Genomic DNA, 19,841 nt, shown 5'->3' with positions numbered 1-19,841 from the left:
GATGCTTGTAGAGACACAGAGAGCTGTGCTAGACCCACTGCAGACCCCTCACACCCACACACCCCCACCCACCCACCCCCCCCACACACACACACACACACACATAGGCCCCTATTGCTCACACAGGCTCCAGCTGCTCAGAGAGGCCCTGACTTGGGCCTAGATGCTTGGATAGACACAGAGAGCTGTGCTAGACCCACTGCAGACCCCTCACACCCACACACACAACCAGCCACCCACCCACCCACCCACCCACACACACACACACACACACATAGGCCCCTATTGCTCACACTGGCTCCAGCTGCTCAGAGAGGCCCCAACTTGGGCCTAGATGCTTGTAGAGACACAGAGAGCTGTGCTAGACCCACTGCAGCACCCCCACACACACACAGCCACCCCCCCCCCACACACACAGGCTCCAGCTGCTCACATAGGCCCCAGCTTAGGCTGAGGCCTTGCCAGAGGCCTACTAGCTACTGCTGACCTCTGACTTGACCCCTGATGCTAGGAAAGACACAGAGAGCTGTGCTAGACCCACTGCAGCACCCACAGCCACACACACACACGCGCGCGCGCGCACACACACAGAGAGGGAGAGAGAGAGGGGCCTGTTGCTCACACAGGCTCCAGCTGCTCACAGAGGCCCCAACTTGGGCCTAGCTGCTTGTAGAGACACAGAGAGCTGTGCTAGACCCACTGCAGCACCCCGCCACACACACACACCCACCCACAGGCCCCAGCTGCTCACATAGGCTCCAACTTAGGCTGAGGCCTTGTGAGAGGCCTACTAGCTACTGCTGACCTCTGACTTGACCCCTGATGCTTGGAGAGGCTTGGGGAAGAGTGCTTGTGCTCACACAGGCTGCAGCTACTCACAGAGGCTCCAACTTGGGCTGAGGCCTTGTCAGAGGCCTACTAGCTACAGCTTGACCTCTGGTTTGACCCCTGATGCTTGGAGAGGCACAGAGAGGCCTAGGAGTGAGTGCATGTTCTCACACAGGCTGCAGCTGCTCACAGATGCTCCAAAGACTCCTCTCTGTGCCCTGCGCGCGCCTGTCTGACCCTCAGACCCACACACACACCGCCGTGCAGCCAGAGAGGCCTGCTGAAGGCCCAGCACAGCTCACACACACTCTGGGAGCACACACACACACTGGGAGCGCACACACACACGCTGGGAGCACACACACTCCTCTCTCTCCCCTGTGCGCGCCTGTCTGATACACACACACCTCTGTGCAGCCAGACAGGCCTGTTGAAGGCCCAGCACACACACACACACACACACACACACACACACACACACACACACACACACACACACACACACACACACACACACACACACACACACACACACACACACACACACACACACACACACACTTACTTTCCCTTCTCGTCTGACGTGAGGGCTGAGCCCTGCAGCCTGCAGTCGTCGGAGGCCCTGAGGAGCAAACATGCGCGTGGCATTACTAGACACGCAGACAACAGATCCCAAAGATTTACTGAGCAAACAGCACATGAAAGCCTCAAATAAACAGCACATTTACAGCACAAACAGCCCTGCGCTGCGCTGCACTGAGTCAGATGGCGGAGTTGCTCCGCGCTGGCCCGGCGCCGGCTGGCCTCCGCTCAGCTCCGCGCCGCTTGGCTGCCTCTGAGGACGCGCTTGCAACGCTAAATGTGGTGTGGGCCCAGAAGTACAGTATGTTGCGAATGCGGCAGCGGCTCCATCCAAACATGTTCTCTCTCTTTTTTGCCCGACGGAACCAACCTCCATTTCTCTCTCCTTCTCCTCCCCGTCTCTCTCTCCCCGTCTCTCTCTCTGTCTCTCTCTCTGTCTCTCTCTCTGTCTCTCTCTCTGTGTCTGTCTGTCTGTCTGTCTGTCTGTCTGTCTGTCTGTCTGTCTGTCTGTCTGTCTGTCTGTCTGTCTGTCTGTCTGTCTGTCTGTCTGTCTGTCTGTCTGTCTGTCTGTCTGTCTGTCTGTCTGTCTGTCTCCCCATCTCTCCCTCTCCCTCTAGCCTCCCCTTTTCTCTTCCTCCCTTCACATTCTCACATCTCACTCCCTCTATTGCCATCTTCTACCCTCCCCCCCATCCCCCCTTCTCTCTCTCTCTCTCTCCCCCGTTTTCCTCCCCATCTCTTCTCCCCAGGATGGAGGGATGAGTGTGAGGTGGCCTGGGTCCCAGGGAAGCAGGCTGAGCTGCGTGGAGGGAGTGAGGGCTTCACACTGATAAGACCCAGCTGGAGCTGCTGGCACTCAACTTGGATTGGCCTCTCCCCCCACACACACACATATATCCCTACACACCTACACACGCACACATACCCCTCCCTACCTACCTACACACACACACACATATACACACAGATACACTGTACGCACAAACACAAGTACCCAACCAGACCTATACACAACACACACACACACGACACACGACACACTTAAACAGCCATGACCAGTATATCAACATAGAGAGACATATCCACATATATGTAGAGAGTAAGCAGATGTAAATCCTACATACACATATATACAGACAACATATAGAGAAGAACACAGAGATGTGAGACGCTAGCCCACAGACAGACACACACAGAGAAATGTACTCCACTCTGGGCTTGGACTTATCTGACAAACATGCTTTGCTGTGTATTTCTGTGAGTGCACCCGCTGTCTAAACACATCACGCCCATGTTTCCCTCCCATCTCTGCCTTTCCCTCCTAAAAACACATGCAAGCGTGTGCATGTGCAGACACACACACAGTTTCACCAGCACGTACACACACGAGCCAAGCACAATGTTGTGTCTGCCTCTCCCCAGAAACTATTTTTTTCGCTTTTCGGAGAACCCACCCCCTTACACACCCCTTACCGTACACACATACACCCCTCACCGTATACCCCCGCCCCCCTCCCCTCCATACACACACCCCAAAAACAGCACCCATGTGAGGCCGCGCTCCCTTATCGAGCCATCTGGTTCCGTTTGGCCTGTTTACATGACTGTTGTCTGTCAGTAATGGTTGTTTATGGTTCCGGCTTTGGGCCCATAAACAATGAAACGATATGTGCACGTTCTGCTGGATGCCTTTAATACTCCATAAAAAGAGAAAGAGAAAGAAACACAACATCTCTGTGCAACTTGCCAAGGCAACAAAACAGCATGACAAATCGGCCTGCGTTTCCCGCACTGGGCCCTAGGGGGACAAATCACGGTTTTCAGGCCAAGCAAACGCCGCAGGTTGAGAAATCTCTCCTGCGATCCGTTCCGCACACATTCTCTCTGACAAGCGAGCATTACAACGGCTCTCGACGCTCCGCTACAGACCGACTCTGCCCGCGGAATGTCCATGCTTTCAATTAAGCCGCTAATTCAACATGGAGCGCGAGGCTTGACTTTTTCTATTTTTGTCAATGTTTTCTTTTAGCGTTTTTTTTTTTTTTTTTTTTAAACACGTCACTTGCCGTGCCGTTGAGGTCTAGATGCAACAGTTCAACTGTGAAGATGTGCGCAGCCTCGGGTCCTAATTACAGCTGATGGCTAGGAACGTTAGAGTCAGGTTTGTACAAACACCAGATATTATTTTTGGGCTGAGTGGGAGCATTTTTGTGAACTCTCCCAATCGCAATACTCGACGTAATTGGGTGCTGCTGCTGCAACCCCATCTCTTACCTGGAGCGCTTGCATGCAAAGCACTGTGGGTAAATTCTGTCTGTCTTTCTCTCTCTGTGTGTGTGTGTGTGTGTGTGTGCGTGCTGCTCGTGTTGCTGTTTGAACAGCTGCTGGGGAGAGAGAGCGGAGAAACTGGAGAGTGCCCGGACTCTCTTGCTTCTCCGCAGCCCGCTAACTCGACAACTCCATCAGGAGAGCCTCCCAAGGACCGGCTCATTTTCTGCACCCCAGCGCCCGAGACACGAGACACGAGAGAGAGAGACAGACAGACAGCGAGAGAGAGAGAAGAGAGAGAGACCGTGAGAGAGAAGAGAGAGAGGGAGAGAGACGGAGGGAAAGAGAGAGAGAGAGAGGCCAGTACTCCCCTTTGCACAGTGTCTCATGTGTCGGCCACTCTACGTGGGTTAGCAGGGGGATCAGAACAGACACATTGTCCAGGGGAGAAGGCACAGCAGGCCCAATGACAGCGATCAACCCCCTGGCTGTGTCCCCAATGACAACCCCCACCCCCTGCACCCCCCGTACCACGCTCCCTGATTGGTCTGTTCTGTGCCTGGATGGTAGGCGGCTGAGGAAGGGGATGAAGGGGGGGATTTGGGACACGTCCCCTGGGGTGCTGCGCTAAGCGAGGAGGCCGAGCGCCGGGAGCCAAGTACAGACAGAGAGACAGAGAGAGACAAACACAGAGAGCAGAGACAAGAACGACAGAGAGGAGATATGTACAGAGAGACACAGACAGACCAGAGAGAACGAAGGAAACACAGAGAAGGAAAGAAATAAAGAAAGAGAGGGTTACCTGAGGTTAGAGTTCTGGCTCTCCATCCCAACACGTGAACCATTGGGGCTTGGACTGCTGGATGGAAGGGGAGAGAGAGAGAGAGAGAGAGAGAGAGAGAGAGAGAGAGAGAGAGAGAGAGAGAGAGAGAGAGAGAGAGAGAGAGAGAGAGAGAGAGAGAGAGAGAGGGTGAGGAAGAATGCACAAAACAGGCACAGAAAATGACAGTGAGTAGTCTGACAATCACCGAGCCAAAAAAACCAATCAGCAAAACACACACACACACACACACACACACACACACACACACACACACACACACACACACACACACACACACACACACAAAAACAGCCACACTCACGCACACATAAGTCATAACACACAAACGAGAAAGAGGCAAAAACAAACCGAGGGCAGCAAGGTAGTCAACAGAGACCTAAAGAATGCATCCATCTCACCAGAATGGAACTTCCTGAATTAAAATGGAGCTGCGCCAACATGCAGGCTGGAGTTTAGGGGGACGGGTCTGAGGGAGTGTGTGTGTGTGTGTGTGTGTGTGTACAGTATGTGCATGTGTTTGGAGTGCATGTGTGTGTATAAGTGTGCGTGTGTAGGAGTGTGTATGTAGGAGTGTGTGTGTGTCTGTACAGTATTTGCATGTGTTTGGAGCGTATGTGTGTTTATAAGTGTGTGTGTGTCTGCACAGTATATGCATGTGTTTGGACCGTATGTGTGTGTATAAGTGTGTGTGTATAAGTGTGTGTACAGTATATGCATGTGTTTGGAGCGTATATGTGTGTGTATAACTGTTTGTAGGGGTGTGTGTTTGTGTCTGTGTACAGCATATGCATGTGTTTGGAACGTATGTGTGTGTCTAAGTGTGTGTGTAGGGGTGTGTGTGTGTCTGTGTACAGCAGGGGTCTCAAACTCAAATGAGCTGGGGGCCAAATGAGCTGGGGGCCAGCTAAGGGGGTTCGGCCAACGGCATCTGATTGGAGGGCCACGTCAGTGTTAAAGGATATTACAAAAAAGAACGGCTATTTCTGATAATGCAATGTTTTTTTTAGATTTGGCCTGCGGGCCGAAGTTTGAGACCCCTCGTGTACAGTATATGCATGTGTTTGGAGCGTATGTGTGTGTGTGTGTGTGTGTGTGTGTGTGTGTGTGGAAGGAGACCTACTTGAGGACCAGGTGGAGGTTGGCGGAGAGGCGTGGGTCGGTGAACTGCGTGGTGCGGTTGTTGTGGTCCACGAAGTAGACGCGGCCCGTGGCGGTGTTGCGAATCTCCCAGCCCGGCGGCAGAGGACCCAGCTCCTCACAGTTCACATTGCTCAGGTCCCTGAGGAGAGCACACACACACACACACACACAAACACACACACACACACAGTCAACATGCAGGAAAACCATTTATCATCAGCCAAGCAGCTGCAATGTCACATACACACTGAGGTCTATTCAAAGGGGGAGCAGACATGATCGCATGCATGTGAAGATATTGCTCTGCTCCCATTGAGAACTCCTACACACACACACACACACACGCACACACACACACACACAGCTATCAACCTTATGTCATTGATAAGTCCTCTCAAAGTTTTACTCACACACACAATGACCTCAGAGCAAAAGTAAAAAAAAAAAAAAAGAAAACCCATGGCAGTGTCCCTCAACTTTCACAAAGTCTTCGCAAAACAACACAAAACAAATGGGAGCTCTTTGATGCGGTTTGGGCAAACACTGCACTTTCCAAAGCTCTAACCTCACCGAGCATACCCACCTAAGCTTTTACTGCTGCAGCGCGCGGCCAAGGAGGGGCAAGTCTAGAAGATTCCGTAAGCATTCCTGTTTGCTGGCGGCAGACCGAACGACGTCTAATTTTTTTTCTTCTTCCCTTTAAACAGTTGTGAGTGCTGCGTGCTGTTTTTTTGACTCCGAAATGTCATGGTTTGGCTCGATGCGCACGGGAACACAAGTCATACTTTGGTGGGAAGGGAAAGGCCCTGCCTGAGTGGCGTTCTGAAAATCGGTCATCTGGCGGCGGTGGGGGTGGGGGCAGGGTGTAGTCGAAGACCACAAAGGGCAACGGGCGACAGCCAATCGGATGCCTTTACTTCGGAGCGGCTATCCAACAGGCTGCGACGTTGGAAAAAGGCCCGAGGCCTCTAATTGGCTGAGTCACCGCGCTGAGGGCGGGTGTTTTGACCACAGAGGGAGCTGTTTATTTAGCGGCTGCGAAAAATGGGGGTCTCTGAGTCCGTAGGTCGGTCACTCAGTCGTGTAGCTCTGGAGGAATTGACGGCATCAGGGGATTACCCTGCGCTGACCAGCAGGAACCTGAGGTCAACTGGGGCCTCGTAGATTACGAAAAAGGAACAACTTTAACAACCTTCTGACCACTTTTTGGAGCTGTGTGAACAGGGCCACACACACACACACACACACACACACACACACACACACACACACACACACACACAAATACATACTCTCACACACACACACACACACAAATACATATTCTCTCTCTCGCTCACACACACACACACACACACACACAGTTATCTTCCAAATCGGCTGGATTTCCCTTAAGCCTCTCCAGCGTATGCATAAATATGTCAGGTTGCAGACATAATACATAATACTTGAAAGGGCAGCCATGCTCGTGAAGGACAGCGGCTTGGCTCCCCACACCAACAGCTCCGATCTGGGCATGGTGCACCTCTCCACCAGCTGCAGGCCATCACAGAGAGCCAATACTGACGCTGGGATCAAACGCGCGCCACAGGCTGCACTCAGGCCAGCGTGCCGGCTCGGCTCGGCTCGGGGCTGCTTTCTGGACCACTCTGGTCATCTTTGGTGTTTTGATTCTGATCGACATGGATGGGTCAGGGAGGAGTGGAGCGGTTGTTTGGGGGGGTTGGCGGCGAGGTCTGGTGAGGTGTGGTGTGGTGAGGTGGGGTGGCGTACCTGGGTACTCTGGGGTCATGGTGTGTGGTGTGGTGAGGTGGGGTAGGGTGGCGTACCTGGGTACTCTGGGGTCATGCCACGTGCTGACGCCAGTCTGCGTGTGGAGGAAGTAGACCTGGCCCTGCTGTGTGGTCCTCTGCTCTATAGGATCAAAGGAGACGGGTAGAGTTAGCACACATGGAACAGTACAAACACACACACACACACACGCGCACATATACACACACACACACACACACACACCCACACACACAAATAATTATACACACGCACACGCACACACAAACTGTACAAAACAAACCCTACAAACATCAATGACAAACAAAACAAAACAAAACAAAAAAAAACAATGCTGCTAAGTGTTTATATATTCATATCCATTTAATTGGAAACTATTTGAGCCACTAGAACACACTGTGGGAGAGTGTGTGTGCATGTGCCTGCCTCCAGACACTCTCCCGCTGGAGCCCCAGAGCGGGGCGCATGCCATCTGTGCACGTGTGTGTGTGTGTGTGTGTGTGTGTGTGTGTGTGTGTGTGTGTGTGTGTGTGTGTGTGGGAGACAGGGAGGAGGTCTGCAGGACTGCGTGACTGAGATGTTTCCATATGCTTAGCTCTTCCTGGCACTCCTCAAGGCAAACCACCCAACAGTAGATGTATACACAACCCCCACACCCCAGGCCCATTCTCCAACCACTCATCCATCCATCCACTCATCCATCCATCCATCCATCATCCAACCATCCATCCATTTCTCTTTCCCCATTTGATTCTCTTTCCCTCTGATTGGTTGTGGGGGACTGAGTGCTCTCCTTCAGGGCCCTTTTCACTGTGACTAATCCGTGCCAGTCGCACCTCCTCAGCGCTGGGTTTGGTCTGCTCTCTCCTCTCCTCTCCTCTTGCTTATGTGCTGTTCACAATTACGCCACTCAGCGCCATTACACGGACATCAAACGCTTCAGACCGAACAAACCAACGCAAAAAAAAAAGAAGAAGAAGGAGAAGAAGAATTGGCCAAGTACCGGGAACAAGGACCACGGCACACTCATCTAGGCTCACCGCAGTAAATCTGCGCTGTCTCGACCAATCAGAGAGGGCCATGCGTCAAGACACATCAAAAGAGCATTACCCATCCAACGCTGTGTTCTATTTTGCAGATGGGATGGAGTTTTGGAAAAGGACCACTAGAAACTCCAAAACACTCCGCTCTGCTGGGACAGAGGGAATCGCTTCCTGGAGAGAGTGAGACAGCAGCGTCCACCGTGCCCTGTGCTGCTCTCCAATGCACCGATTCACAGACGGAATGTCATGGTATACAGTGTTTCCCACAGAATTGAATTCCATTTGTGGTGGTTGGTTTGCAGAATTAACTTCAATACAACATTTTTCAACAAATTAGCACAGCATGGTTATGATGCTAACCAGATTTAAGCACAATTTAGTACAAGCTGGAAAATCATTGTGTGGTGGTCAATGTTGATATTGTGGTGGGCCGCCACAAATAAGTCAATGTATGGGAAACACTGGTATAGAAAAGTTATTATTGGTATAGAAAACAAGGCCATCAACAGCTCTTTGTTGAATTATTAACGTTCGACTCAACCCAGAGGCAGTTAAATCCCCTCTCAAGATTCGGACAGAATTACACTCATGCCTCAAACCACCCATGTCGTTCGTTCTGCTGTGATGGATGTATTTGTGCCTGGCAAGTGGGTGGATGCTACGCCACCGCGCTCCATAACACCACTATTGACGGAATCACCGTCCGTCTCGCTTTCTCTCTCTCTGAGAGATGGAGGAACATTTCAGGATTTAAAAAAAAAAAAAACAGGCGCTGGAAGAGAAGTCTTGTGCTCAGGGGAAGGGAAGCGTTTGGTCATCCTCCACAGAATCCATGTGATGTCACTACTACTGCTACTCCGACTTCCAAGAGCATGTGCTCGCTCTCCATGTTGAAAACTATGTGTGTGACATCTTAGAACTTCCAAAAGGAGACCACCAACACCTATTCTCACACACACACACACACACACACACACACACACTACCAGCTCTAAAAGAGTATCAACTAAAAAGAGTATACTCTAAAAGTGTATCTTCTTAAAAGGAGATGACCCTAGTCTTTAATTCTACTAACAACACACCTCAATGGGCCACCAGTATGCACCATGCACCTGGCAAGATAAAGAAGTTGTTTAAAGGATGACTCTGCGGCACACCGGCCTTTAAAACATTAACTGATCCTGGTCATCTGAGGACACAGTGTTTTGACCAAACGTACACGCCTGCATTCTTATGGTCCACAGTCCATCAGCAAATAACTGAGACACGGGCCAGCGAGGTCAACAGCCCTGAAACTGATGTGCTCGTGCAATATCGCCAGCAGGATTTTTTTGCAATGACCTCAGCTCGAAGAGACACTTTGACGAGCTGGCCAAAAAAGCAGGCCTTTCGACACGTCGAGTCTTCATGAGGGAAATGCCTTCCCTGTGTGTGTCTGTCTCTCTCTCTCTCTCTCTCTCTCTCTCTCTGGGAATATCACTCAGCACGGTCGGAATGCTCCGTAGCCCAGGGAAGTGTTTGCAAACACAGAGCTTTAAAACACACACACACATAGACACACTCATACACCCACAGACACACAGACACACTCATACACCCACAGACACACTCATACACCCACACACGCTGTGACTGTGTTGATTAGGGCTGTCATGACCTCTACTTTCTTGGTAGAGGGGAAAGCAAGAGTGTCAAGAAGGAAAGGAAGGGGGGAGAGAGAGGAGGGGGGGGGGAGAAAGAGAGAGAAAGTGTGAGAGAGGGGGAGAGAGAGGGAGAGAGAGGGGGAGAGAGAGGGAGAGAGAGAGGGAGGGAGGGAGGGAAGGAAGGAAAAGAACAGTGGAGAGCTGGGATGGTGAGGAGGAGGAGGAAGAGGAGGAGGAAGAGGAGGAGAGGGAGGGGGAGGCATGCCTAACTGTGTGTGACACTCATATTTAACAAGGTCAGTCTACTCCTGCAGAACTCTAAGAGGCCAATATACCAGCACGGCCCCGATCTCCATCTCCATCTTAAACCCTTCCCATCAGAGGCACAGCTCCACGAGCCTAATCGGATCACGCCGCTATCAACCCTCTTTGGACGGACCATCATCTCAGACGGGCACATTAGAAGAGCCCTCTCCCCGCCGCCCGCGGCTGCCTTTCCTGGCATAGAGCGCCCCGAGTGCTGGCCTGGCACCGGGGGAGGTGGACACGGGCGCTGGTGGAGTTGACCCAGGCCGTCCTGGCGTGACCCTTGCAGCGAGACCGGCGGGTTGTGACTCTGTCAGCGGACGCTATCTGAAGACAAACAGCGGCACTAATGAGAGGCTCGGGGAGGCCAGTGGGAAGGGGACGCGGTCCAGACTCGTCCATCATCGCTGACAAGAAGGAGGGGGGGGGGGGGGGGGGGGTGTGTGCACGGCGTCTTCCTGGCACTGCCGAGAATGCAGGCCACGTGACGTGAAAAATGAAGTGGCCAACATGAGGGGGATAAAGCCAACATAGCCGCCCACAGCCCAGAGCCTGCTCAATGAGAGGCCCAAAAGCATCTCCATCTCCAGAGGCTCCACCAGCGTGACGGATCACATTACACCACCACAACAAACGGCTCCACTGGGACCACGGACACAGAGCCAGACGTTACATTTCGTTTATACATACTGCGACTTCACAATAGGTACTACACGTCAGCCATCACCTATAATGTAGCCGCACACTTTTGGTAGAGAGGGAACCTGTCAGACGCAGTCTCAGTGCAAAATATGACAGGCCCACTAGCCATTTTAAAAAACACATTGAACCAGAACAAATGAGCAACTTCAATGGATCAAAGGCACTGCATAGGTGTCAGCACTCCCTGTCTTGCAATATGATTTCCAATACTGCGTCATACTCATACACACACACACACACACACACACACACACACACACACACACACACACACACACACACACACACACACACACACACACATCTAGGCTACATCTCATGTACCATCTACATATCTCACTGAGTATACTAATAATATACTAATAAAGATCTATGGGCGCAGGCATCCATATCCATACACACACATCCATACATACAACGTTTATGTTATGTCTGTATCCATAGTAACGGATGATGTCATAAAGCCCCATAGTGATGGGTGGATGGGTGTTTCTGGGGGCGGCCGGTGAGAGCTGACTGACCGTATCCCTCGGGCAGGTCGGGGGTGGAGTGCAGGTGGGTGCGGCTCATGTAGTTGCGGTGCCTCTGGGAGCGGACGCGGCGCTCCTGCGCACGAGGGTCGCCCGGGAGTTGCTGCCCGCTCGACGCGCCGTTCGTTTCCAGGACGGGCGTGTTCTCGTCCACCAGGCAGCTGCTGGGCCGGCCGGGGCTAGAGTATTCCGACGCAGGCCTAGAGAAAGAGAGAGAGAGAGAGAGAGAGAGAGAGAGAGAGAGAGAGAGAGAGATTGATGGAAGGATCCAGAAAGAGGGGTGGAGAGAGAGAGAGAGAAGAGAAAGAGGGGTGGGGAGAGAGCGAGAGACAGTGAGAGAGAGAGAGAGAGAGAGAGAGAGAGCGATTGAAGGAAGGATACAGAAAGAGGGGTGGGGGGAGAGAGAGAGAGAGAGAGAGAGAGAGAGAGAGAGAGAATGTTGAGCGTGACTGTCATCTAGTCCTATAGATGTGTATATTTACATGGAGCTGATGTGGTGATGATCCTAAAATACTGCATGTGTGTGTATGTGTGCATGTGATGCCGCTGGTTTCACTTCCCCCACAACTCATCATGTGGGGGCACCCAGGCCGGCAAAATTAGATATGATGACAGAATCACTAGTGGAAAACATATCAAGGTCTGTGTTTATGTCCTAATTTGGAGGTCACATTTGCAACCATGAGAGTAATGCAATGCATATGTTGGCTGTGAAGTGTAGTGTGTGAGTGTGTGTGTGTGTGTGTGTGTGTGTGAGTGTGTGTGTGTGTGTGAGTGTGTGTGTGTGTGTGTGTGTGTGTGTGTGTGTGTGTGTGTGTGTGTGTGTGTGTGTGAGTGTGTGTGTGTGTGTGAGTGTGTGTGTGTGTGTATGTAGGTTAATGTGTCCCTCTATATGCGTGTTTAACAGTGAGTGGGTGTGAGTTTGAATGAATGTGTGTGTGTGTGTGTGTGTGTTTGTCTCCTGTGTAGCTCACTGGCGCTGAGGCAGGAAGAGCTGTGTTAAGCACTGAGAGGGTGTGGGGGCCGTGTCGAGAGCGAGCGGGGTGTGTGTGTGTGTGTGTGTGTGTGTGTGTGTGTGTGTGTGTGTGTTAGGGGGGGTGGGAGGTAGTTGGGTCAGCCCTGCAGCCAGCCGTCTAGCCGGCCAGACTGGCTGCGTCTGTCTGAGTCTCCACACTTCCAGCGCCGCAGACGCCGTGGCTATCTCCTCCGCTCTGGCCCGCCCCGCCCCGACAACAACCCACCCGCAGGAAAACAAACAAAAAAAAAAAAAAGGGGGAAAAAAACAACTGTATAGAGTCGTTTATTTGTTTGCTTATTTAGCCGAGCCAATTTCCCTTTTACTGAGCTAAACACAAGCAGCACTTTAAGGGCTCCTTAGAGTATTGTGTAAGTAAGTCACTTCACCAAAATATAAATAACATTTCAGAAATGTACTGATTAGACACAATATTGTTATGGTAGTTAGAGAGCTGTGATGTTGGATAAAGGCTAAATTATCACAACAAATTAGTATTAAATGATAGTTTTATATACAAAATTCGTAAGAAATGTGTGCTTGAAGTTATTGGTTATTACCATTCGTACAAGTGGGAAACGGGACAGAATAGGAGGGATGGGGACAGTCAGTCTGTTTGAGAGGTTCAATCTGCCTGGGACTCTGTCCCGAGGCAATCAGGGCATGAGAGTTGGCCAGCCGTCTGTCCAAATTAGCAGTAGACGACCAGTTGGCCACGATTGTGGACGGAAATTCTTGACTCTCGAGAGCGGGACGTGACTGGAAAATATGGTAATTGGCCTGGTTGCGGTGGCGCGTCTGGGCGCACTGGTGAAATGTTAGCAAGTGCCGGGTGTCTGTGGTGGAGCTGGCGGCTGGGTGAAGTGGGACAGACACTCACCTGGTGGGTCTCTCCCACTGAGTGGTGCGCGTGATGTGGTTGAGGTACTGGATCCGGCCAGACACGGTTCTCCTCTCTTCCCAGCTGCAGACCCATACATACACACACACACACACGCGCACGCACAGTGAATCACAGAGACAGAATGTGTAAATCATTCACATTCGTGCATAAATCTGCCCTCTCTTTGACACGAACACATATACACATGCATTAAGTCGTATCTATGCAAATATGCAGTCAGTCTCTCTCTCACACTCTCTCTCACACACACACACACACACACACACACACACACACACACACACACACACACACACACACACACACACACACACACACACACACACACACACACACACACACACACACACACACACACACACACACACACACACACACACACACACACACACACACACACACACACACACACACACGGTCAAGCCTGCAGACAAACAGTGCACCGCTGTGTTTGGGGCAGCACTGGGCCAACTCCAGCCGGCCGACCCCCAGGTGATTTATGACCAGCATGCAAAGTGAGAAGGTCATTGCCATAAGCCTATACTGTAAACCAGCTTTAACTGCCAGCCAACCCCCAACCCCCGCCCCACCAACCCCCGCCCCCCCCTCAACCCCCTCGGGCCACTGGTGGGCACACACACCCAGTCACTGGTGACAGGGCTGCAGACAGCCAGCGTGAGGGATGGAGGGAGGGAGGAGAGATGGAGGGAGGGAGGGAGGGAGAGGTGGAAGGAATGAAAGCGTGAAAGAGAGATGGAGGGAGGGAGGAGGGACATGGAGTGAAAGACAGATGGAGAGATAGAGGAAGGGGACAGCGGGAGGGAAGCGGGGTGAAGGAGAGATAGAGGGACGTGAGCAGGAGGGAAGGAAGGAAGGAGGGAAGGAAGAGAGAGGGAGGCAGGGAGAGGGGGGGGGGGTGAGAAAGAAGAACGCACCCGTCAGGTAAGTCGTTGTCGAACAGCCGGCTGCAGTCCACCACGGGCCCTCCAGTGCCGATGCGGTCGCGAGACTGCAGGCTCACTGTGAGAAGAAACCAAAACACAACACAGACACCGATGACAAGCTCGTCCAGAAACAGGACACATGCTACACGTGTGTGTGTGTGTGTGTGTGAATGTGTACGTGCGTGTGTAGAGACTGTGTGCAGAGACTGTGTGCATCTGTAAGTGTGTGTGTGTGTGCGTGTGTGTGTGTGTGTATGTGTGTGCACGTGACGTGTGCGTGAGTAAGACTGGGACTGATTAAGACGAAGTGCTGCCGCACTGGGGACAGAGGTATTCCTGTGCTGGTGTGTGTTGCTGATGGATGGAGTAGACGCGTGCTGTGGTGAGCAACAGCGCTACGACTCTGGCTGGGGGGGGGGGGGGGGGGTGAGAGCGACGCCACGCCAAGCAGATGTACGTGGTTCAGAGCCACGACAGAGGGCCAAGCGGCTCAGCAATAGGAGTGGTTTTTGGTTTCCCCTCTCTCCCTTGCTTGCTCATATACACACACACACACACACACACACACACACACACTTAAACACACACACAAGCACACACTTAAACACACGTACACGACTCAGTTTCCAGACAGATTCAAGGATGATGTGCAATGAGTCTGGAGTCTTAAGTGCTGGTGTGTGTATGTGTGCGTGAGTGTGTGTGCATGTGTGTGTGACTGTTTGTCAGAGAGCGAGCGAGAGAGAGAGAGCGAGCGAGCGAACGAGAGAGAGAGAGAGAGAGAGAGAGAGAGAGAGAGAGAGGGAGAGAGAGAGAGAGAGAGAGAGCGAGCGAGCGAACGAGAGAGAGAGAGAGAGAGAGAGAGAGAGAGAGAGAGAGAGAGAGCGAGCGAGCGAACGAGAGAGAGAGAGAGAGAGAGAGAGGGAGAGAGAGAGAGCGAGCGAACGAGAGAGGGAGAGAGAGAGAGAGAGAGGGACTGAGACAGATCGCGAAGCAAAACGAGAGAGGGAGAGAGAGAGAGAGAGAGGGACTGAGACAGACAGAGATAGAGACCGACAGACAGACGGAGACGATAAGTGACTTCAGGGAAGTTGCTACTCACCCACAATCTGGCCCCTCACAGTTTCATTGTCATTGGGGCCCAGCTTGTTGAGGTCAAGTCTGTGATCTGTTGATTAAAGGAGACAGCATTAAGCAACCTCAACCAACACAGCGACACAAGAGAAAAAAAAAGGGAGAGCGAGAGAGAGAGAGAAAAAAGGAGGAGAAGGAGGGGGAGAAAAAATGGAACGATTCCGGACTGCCACACATTCCTCTCCCAAACCGCCGCTGCCAAACAATCTGGTACGGTTAAACATGAAAGGCCAGCGTGCAGACATAACAGCTCGCTGGAGTTCACCGACATCTGAGAGAGTTCGGGTCCGAGCTCGCCACAGCACTAGTGACGGGGGTTTAAGGTTCGGAGGGGAGGGGAGGGGGGCAGGGGCGAGTCGGGGTGGAGTGTGTTGGGTGGGGGCTGGGTGGGGTTGGTCAGGGTGAGTCATGTCCACGGCAGTGCTGCTGAACCCCCCGACCAAGCGTGGCTCACCGGGGCTCCGCTTGTAAATGTCAGCTTAGGTTTGCACAACCCTTTGGTCTCTGGTCTGCGCTTCCAAGATCTGCTACGTTTTCCACCGAAGACGCACGCAATTTCAGACAGGGCCATGGATGGGGGGGGGGGGGGGTTGCAGGACTGTTTTAATGGGAGTAGATAGCTGTTGGAGGAGGGTTGTTGGAAAGTGGCAGAACGGACAAAACATCCACCATGTACCCTGCGGCCCCAATACCTCCACCTTCCCCCCCCCCCCTTTCCCCCGCCGACAGACAGACAAGCGGGAACCTGACCATGCGGCCCTGGTGCTGTCTGCCTGTCATGTGAATCCCACTCAGGATGCTCGTCTAGACTAAACACTGCCAGGGTAACGGTTACACGGCTGGAATGGTAAGCAGTTTCCAAGGAAGGAGGGTGGGAGTAAAGAAGAAAAAAAAACACCCCAAAATGTAACCAAAGCCGCGTGCAAACATCTGAAGATCATTTGGCAGTGCACTGAACACAGACGGATGAGTACAAAGGTTGTGTGGTGGAGGGTGCAGGAGGGGGGTGGGGGTGGGGGGGGGTTTGACCACAAGAAAGAGAAGTCTGCTGTGTGTATTCTTAACTGGCTACACAGCTAAGACTCCGACATATACCTGCATTAACAACGACTATGATGGGGTTTCATGCCAGTCTAGCACAACTAGAGATGAGGTGAGAAAAAGAAGAGAGAACAGAGAGAGAGAGAGAGAGAGAGAGAGAGAGAAAGAAATAAGGAGAGACAAATAAAGAAAGACAGAGAGAAAGTGTCTGAAGATAGCAACAAGCAATGAATGGAAGCGAGAGGAAGACAGACAGCGATTGTCAGAGGAGATAAAGATCTGGTGGTGCTTTGCATGTCTGCTCTACTCCTCTCCGCTCCCCATCTGTTCCGCTCCACTCGCTCGCTCGCCCGCACGCCGCGTGGCGAGCTTCGAGGAAACGTGGCGACGGCAGCGGCCGCCGGCTGTCACGGCTCAACCACAAGCCCGTGGCAGCCGAGAAAGACAGAGAGACAGGAGCGGCGGCCAGACGCGCTTCCTGGCCCCTGCGGGCCCTTTTGCAAACGCTGACGGCAGGGCAGGAGACAACGGCAACGGCAACAGCAACAACAGCGGCGGCGGCGGCGCGGTGGCCTGGGCTAAAAACAGCGCAGCCTCACAGCTGGGCCACGGGCACGTCTGCGCTCCAAAGCATCGATACAAACCCAATACCTACACATTACGCCCAAGAAGCAACTTGCTCTGGGAAAAAAAGCACTTTAGAAAGGTGCTGAGCAGAGGCAAAAAAAACACCACACACACCTTGTGAAGAGAATGAAGTCATCACGTAAAATGGTGTAACATGCCCAATCACTGCGAGAGGACATCGTTAGAGAGGTCTGGGATGTTAACGATCGTGTGAAAAGAAGGGGGGGGGGCTAGATAAACACATTAAAGGGTAACGTAGTGGAAAATTAGTCTTTCATGCTGCAGACGTCTGAGCAACACCGCCAGCGCGCGTGAAGGTGGTGGCGTCATCTCCATAGGCAAGGCGACGGTTTCACGGCAACAGACAGCACCCGCGGCCGCCACATCTGCCATGACATCACTTGGCTAACAGGGTGGCTGTAGCACTTAAGTCAGCGTCTACATACTAAAATATAGATTGTTACAGAAATGCCCCATAATAACACCGCCTTACACATAGGTGGTCACTTGCCACAGTAACACTGCACATGGGGGTCTATATGCCTCAGCCACAGTAATACTGCACATGGAGGTCTATATGTCTCAGCCACAGTAATACTGCACATGGGGGTCTATATGTCTCAGCCACAGTAATACTGCACAGTAATACTGCACATGGAGGTCTATATGTCTCAGCCACAGTAATACTGCACAGTAATACTGCACATGGGGGTCTATATGCCTCAGCCACAGTAATACTGCACATGGGGGTCTATATGTCTCAGCCACAGTAATACTGCACAGTAATACTGCACATGGGGGTCTATATGCCTCAGCCACAGTAATACTGCACATGGGGGTCTATATGCCTCAGCCACAGTAATACTGCACAGTAATACTGCACATGGGGGTCTATATGCCTCAGCCACAGTAATACTGCACATGGGGGTCTATATGTCTCAGCCACAGTCTCCTCTAGTTGGGGGCCGGTGTGCTGATGTCTGGAGGCAGCTGGAGGGCCTCCAGAGAGCGGTGGACCAATGGTGGTGGTGGTGGTGGCGTCACCGCCGCCATCGCTGCCACAGATGAGCCATGGCTCCCAGGTGCCTCCTCTGGGGGTGCAGTGGTGACTGTGACGGCCCCCCGTGCCCAGCCTAGACAGCCAGCCAGGCAGCCAGCCAGCCAGCCAGGCTGGCACCCAACCCACAGCCGGCCAGCCAGGGCCAGGGGCAGTAGGGTGGGGGTGAGGGGGGGGGGGGGGCGAAGGCGAGGAGCGGTGCCAGACATCCATACGGCCATCAATCAATAGCTAAGTTAATGGCAGAGGCTGTGAGTGGCCGGCGTGCTCTGCACTGCTCTGAGGGCAGCCACAGGGAAGTCAAGCACACAGCACTTTTATGGCCTATTCATTTCTGCCCGGCCTCCAGCCCCGCCATGTAGGTCCCGGGGCTGCTGATATAAAATTAGATGTCTGCATAAGAGACGGATGTGCAGTCATGCTGATGATTTCACAAAAGTCATGTGGTCTTGTGGTGTTTATACACACACACACACACACACACACACACACTGGAGCAAGTGGTCCTCAGGCCGTGGTTAGCCTCTGTAAAGATGACGTGTATTCTTAATGTTTAGGGCTTAAAGTGAGAAAGACTTGTCCCTGAAGGTATCAAAAATCTCTCGAAGACGGTATATATAATTATCTATTTTCAAATCCTAAACAGTCTGGTCCACGCCTGCATTCAGACACAGTGCCTGAGAATGTTACGCCGTGTAATCTTGCTATGATAGATAAAGAGAGAAGTCATTGAATAGAGTGCTGAACTTACAGCCAGTGTCTTTGAGGCGGTTGATGGCGTTGGACAGGAGTCTCACGCATCCCAGGAAACCTGCGCCCTGCTTCTTATGGATCTTCTTATGGTTCCACACACTGATGGTGATGGAGTCCGATTTCCCGATATACCTGCACACAGACACAGGAGAAATACGCTTTTATTGTCAAGGAAATCATGCAGTCCATGTTATATTATATTACTATAATATTTTATGACTATTTTATGACTGTGTAGACTAAATATTATTATCATCTTAATATCATAGTCTTAACCATACACTCATCATCTTGATATCATAGTCTTAACCATGTTAATAGTAGGTTTTTGGCTAGAACAGTAGCAGATTCCTTTATATTTACAGTAATAATATCTGTTACTGGCAGGATTGAGTATTGACTGAGGTTCATAGAAGTTGATGCAACTCTGATCGTAGTCTGGTTTGAGAAGTTTAACAACTGTCAGTCCCCCACAAACACACACACACACACACACACACAAGGTGTTATTTCTGCTTTTTCCTCTTCTCCTTTCAGCCAGTCATTGCGGCGAGCATGTGGTTAACACTGTCTGTGACTTGGATACAGTCTGACATGCACGTCTGTCTGCCTCGCCGCGCCACGTCGCCATGACTACAGAGGAAGTCCCCCACATCACGTCTCACCAACAACACCCCCCCACACACACA

The 19,841-nt window shown here is 52.0% G+C and overlaps 1 protein-coding gene across 4 annotated transcripts in view; it reads right to left on the bottom strand.

Annotated features, from left to right (window-relative positions):
• Window positions 1-19,841, bottom strand: part of LOC143132958 (E3 ubiquitin-protein ligase SMURF2-like) — a 65,275-nt gene that overhangs the window by 14,709 nt on the left and 30,725 nt on the right. Inside the window, exons 4-12 of one of the 4 annotated variants that reach the window (XM_076292789.1) lie at window positions 19,151-19,284; window positions 15,643-15,708; window positions 14,532-14,616; window positions 13,573-13,656; window positions 11,669-11,877; window positions 7,492-7,576; window positions 5,643-5,801; window positions 4,481-4,537; window positions 1,394-1,450 (exon numbers count right to left, since the gene is read on the bottom strand). In XM_076292789.1, the coding sequence (XP_076148904.1) occupies window positions 1,394-1,450; window positions 4,481-4,537; window positions 5,643-5,801; window positions 7,492-7,576; window positions 11,669-11,877; window positions 13,573-13,656; window positions 14,532-14,616; window positions 15,643-15,708; window positions 19,151-19,284 (936 nt within the window). The remainder of the gene's footprint in view (window positions 1-1,393; window positions 1,451-4,480; window positions 4,538-5,642; window positions 5,802-7,491; window positions 7,577-11,668; window positions 11,878-13,572; window positions 13,657-14,531; window positions 14,617-15,642; window positions 15,709-19,150; window positions 19,285-19,841) is intronic. The other 3 variants (XM_076292797.1, XM_076292804.1, XM_076292809.1) reach the window with 3 other exon arrangements.

Source organism: Alosa pseudoharengus, unplaced genomic scaffold (genome assembly GCF_046254945.1).
Source record: "Alosa pseudoharengus isolate Yale_2024_CS ecotype anadromous, Long Island Sound unplaced genomic scaffold, YU_APseudo_1.1 YU_APseudo_1.1_scf_1, whole genome shotgun sequence".
Classification (NCBI taxonomy): Eukaryota; Metazoa; Chordata; class Actinopteri; order Clupeiformes; family Clupeidae; genus Alosa; species Alosa pseudoharengus.
Note: the sequence above shows the minus strand (reverse complement) of the source record. Positions and strands in the feature narration are given on the sequence as shown.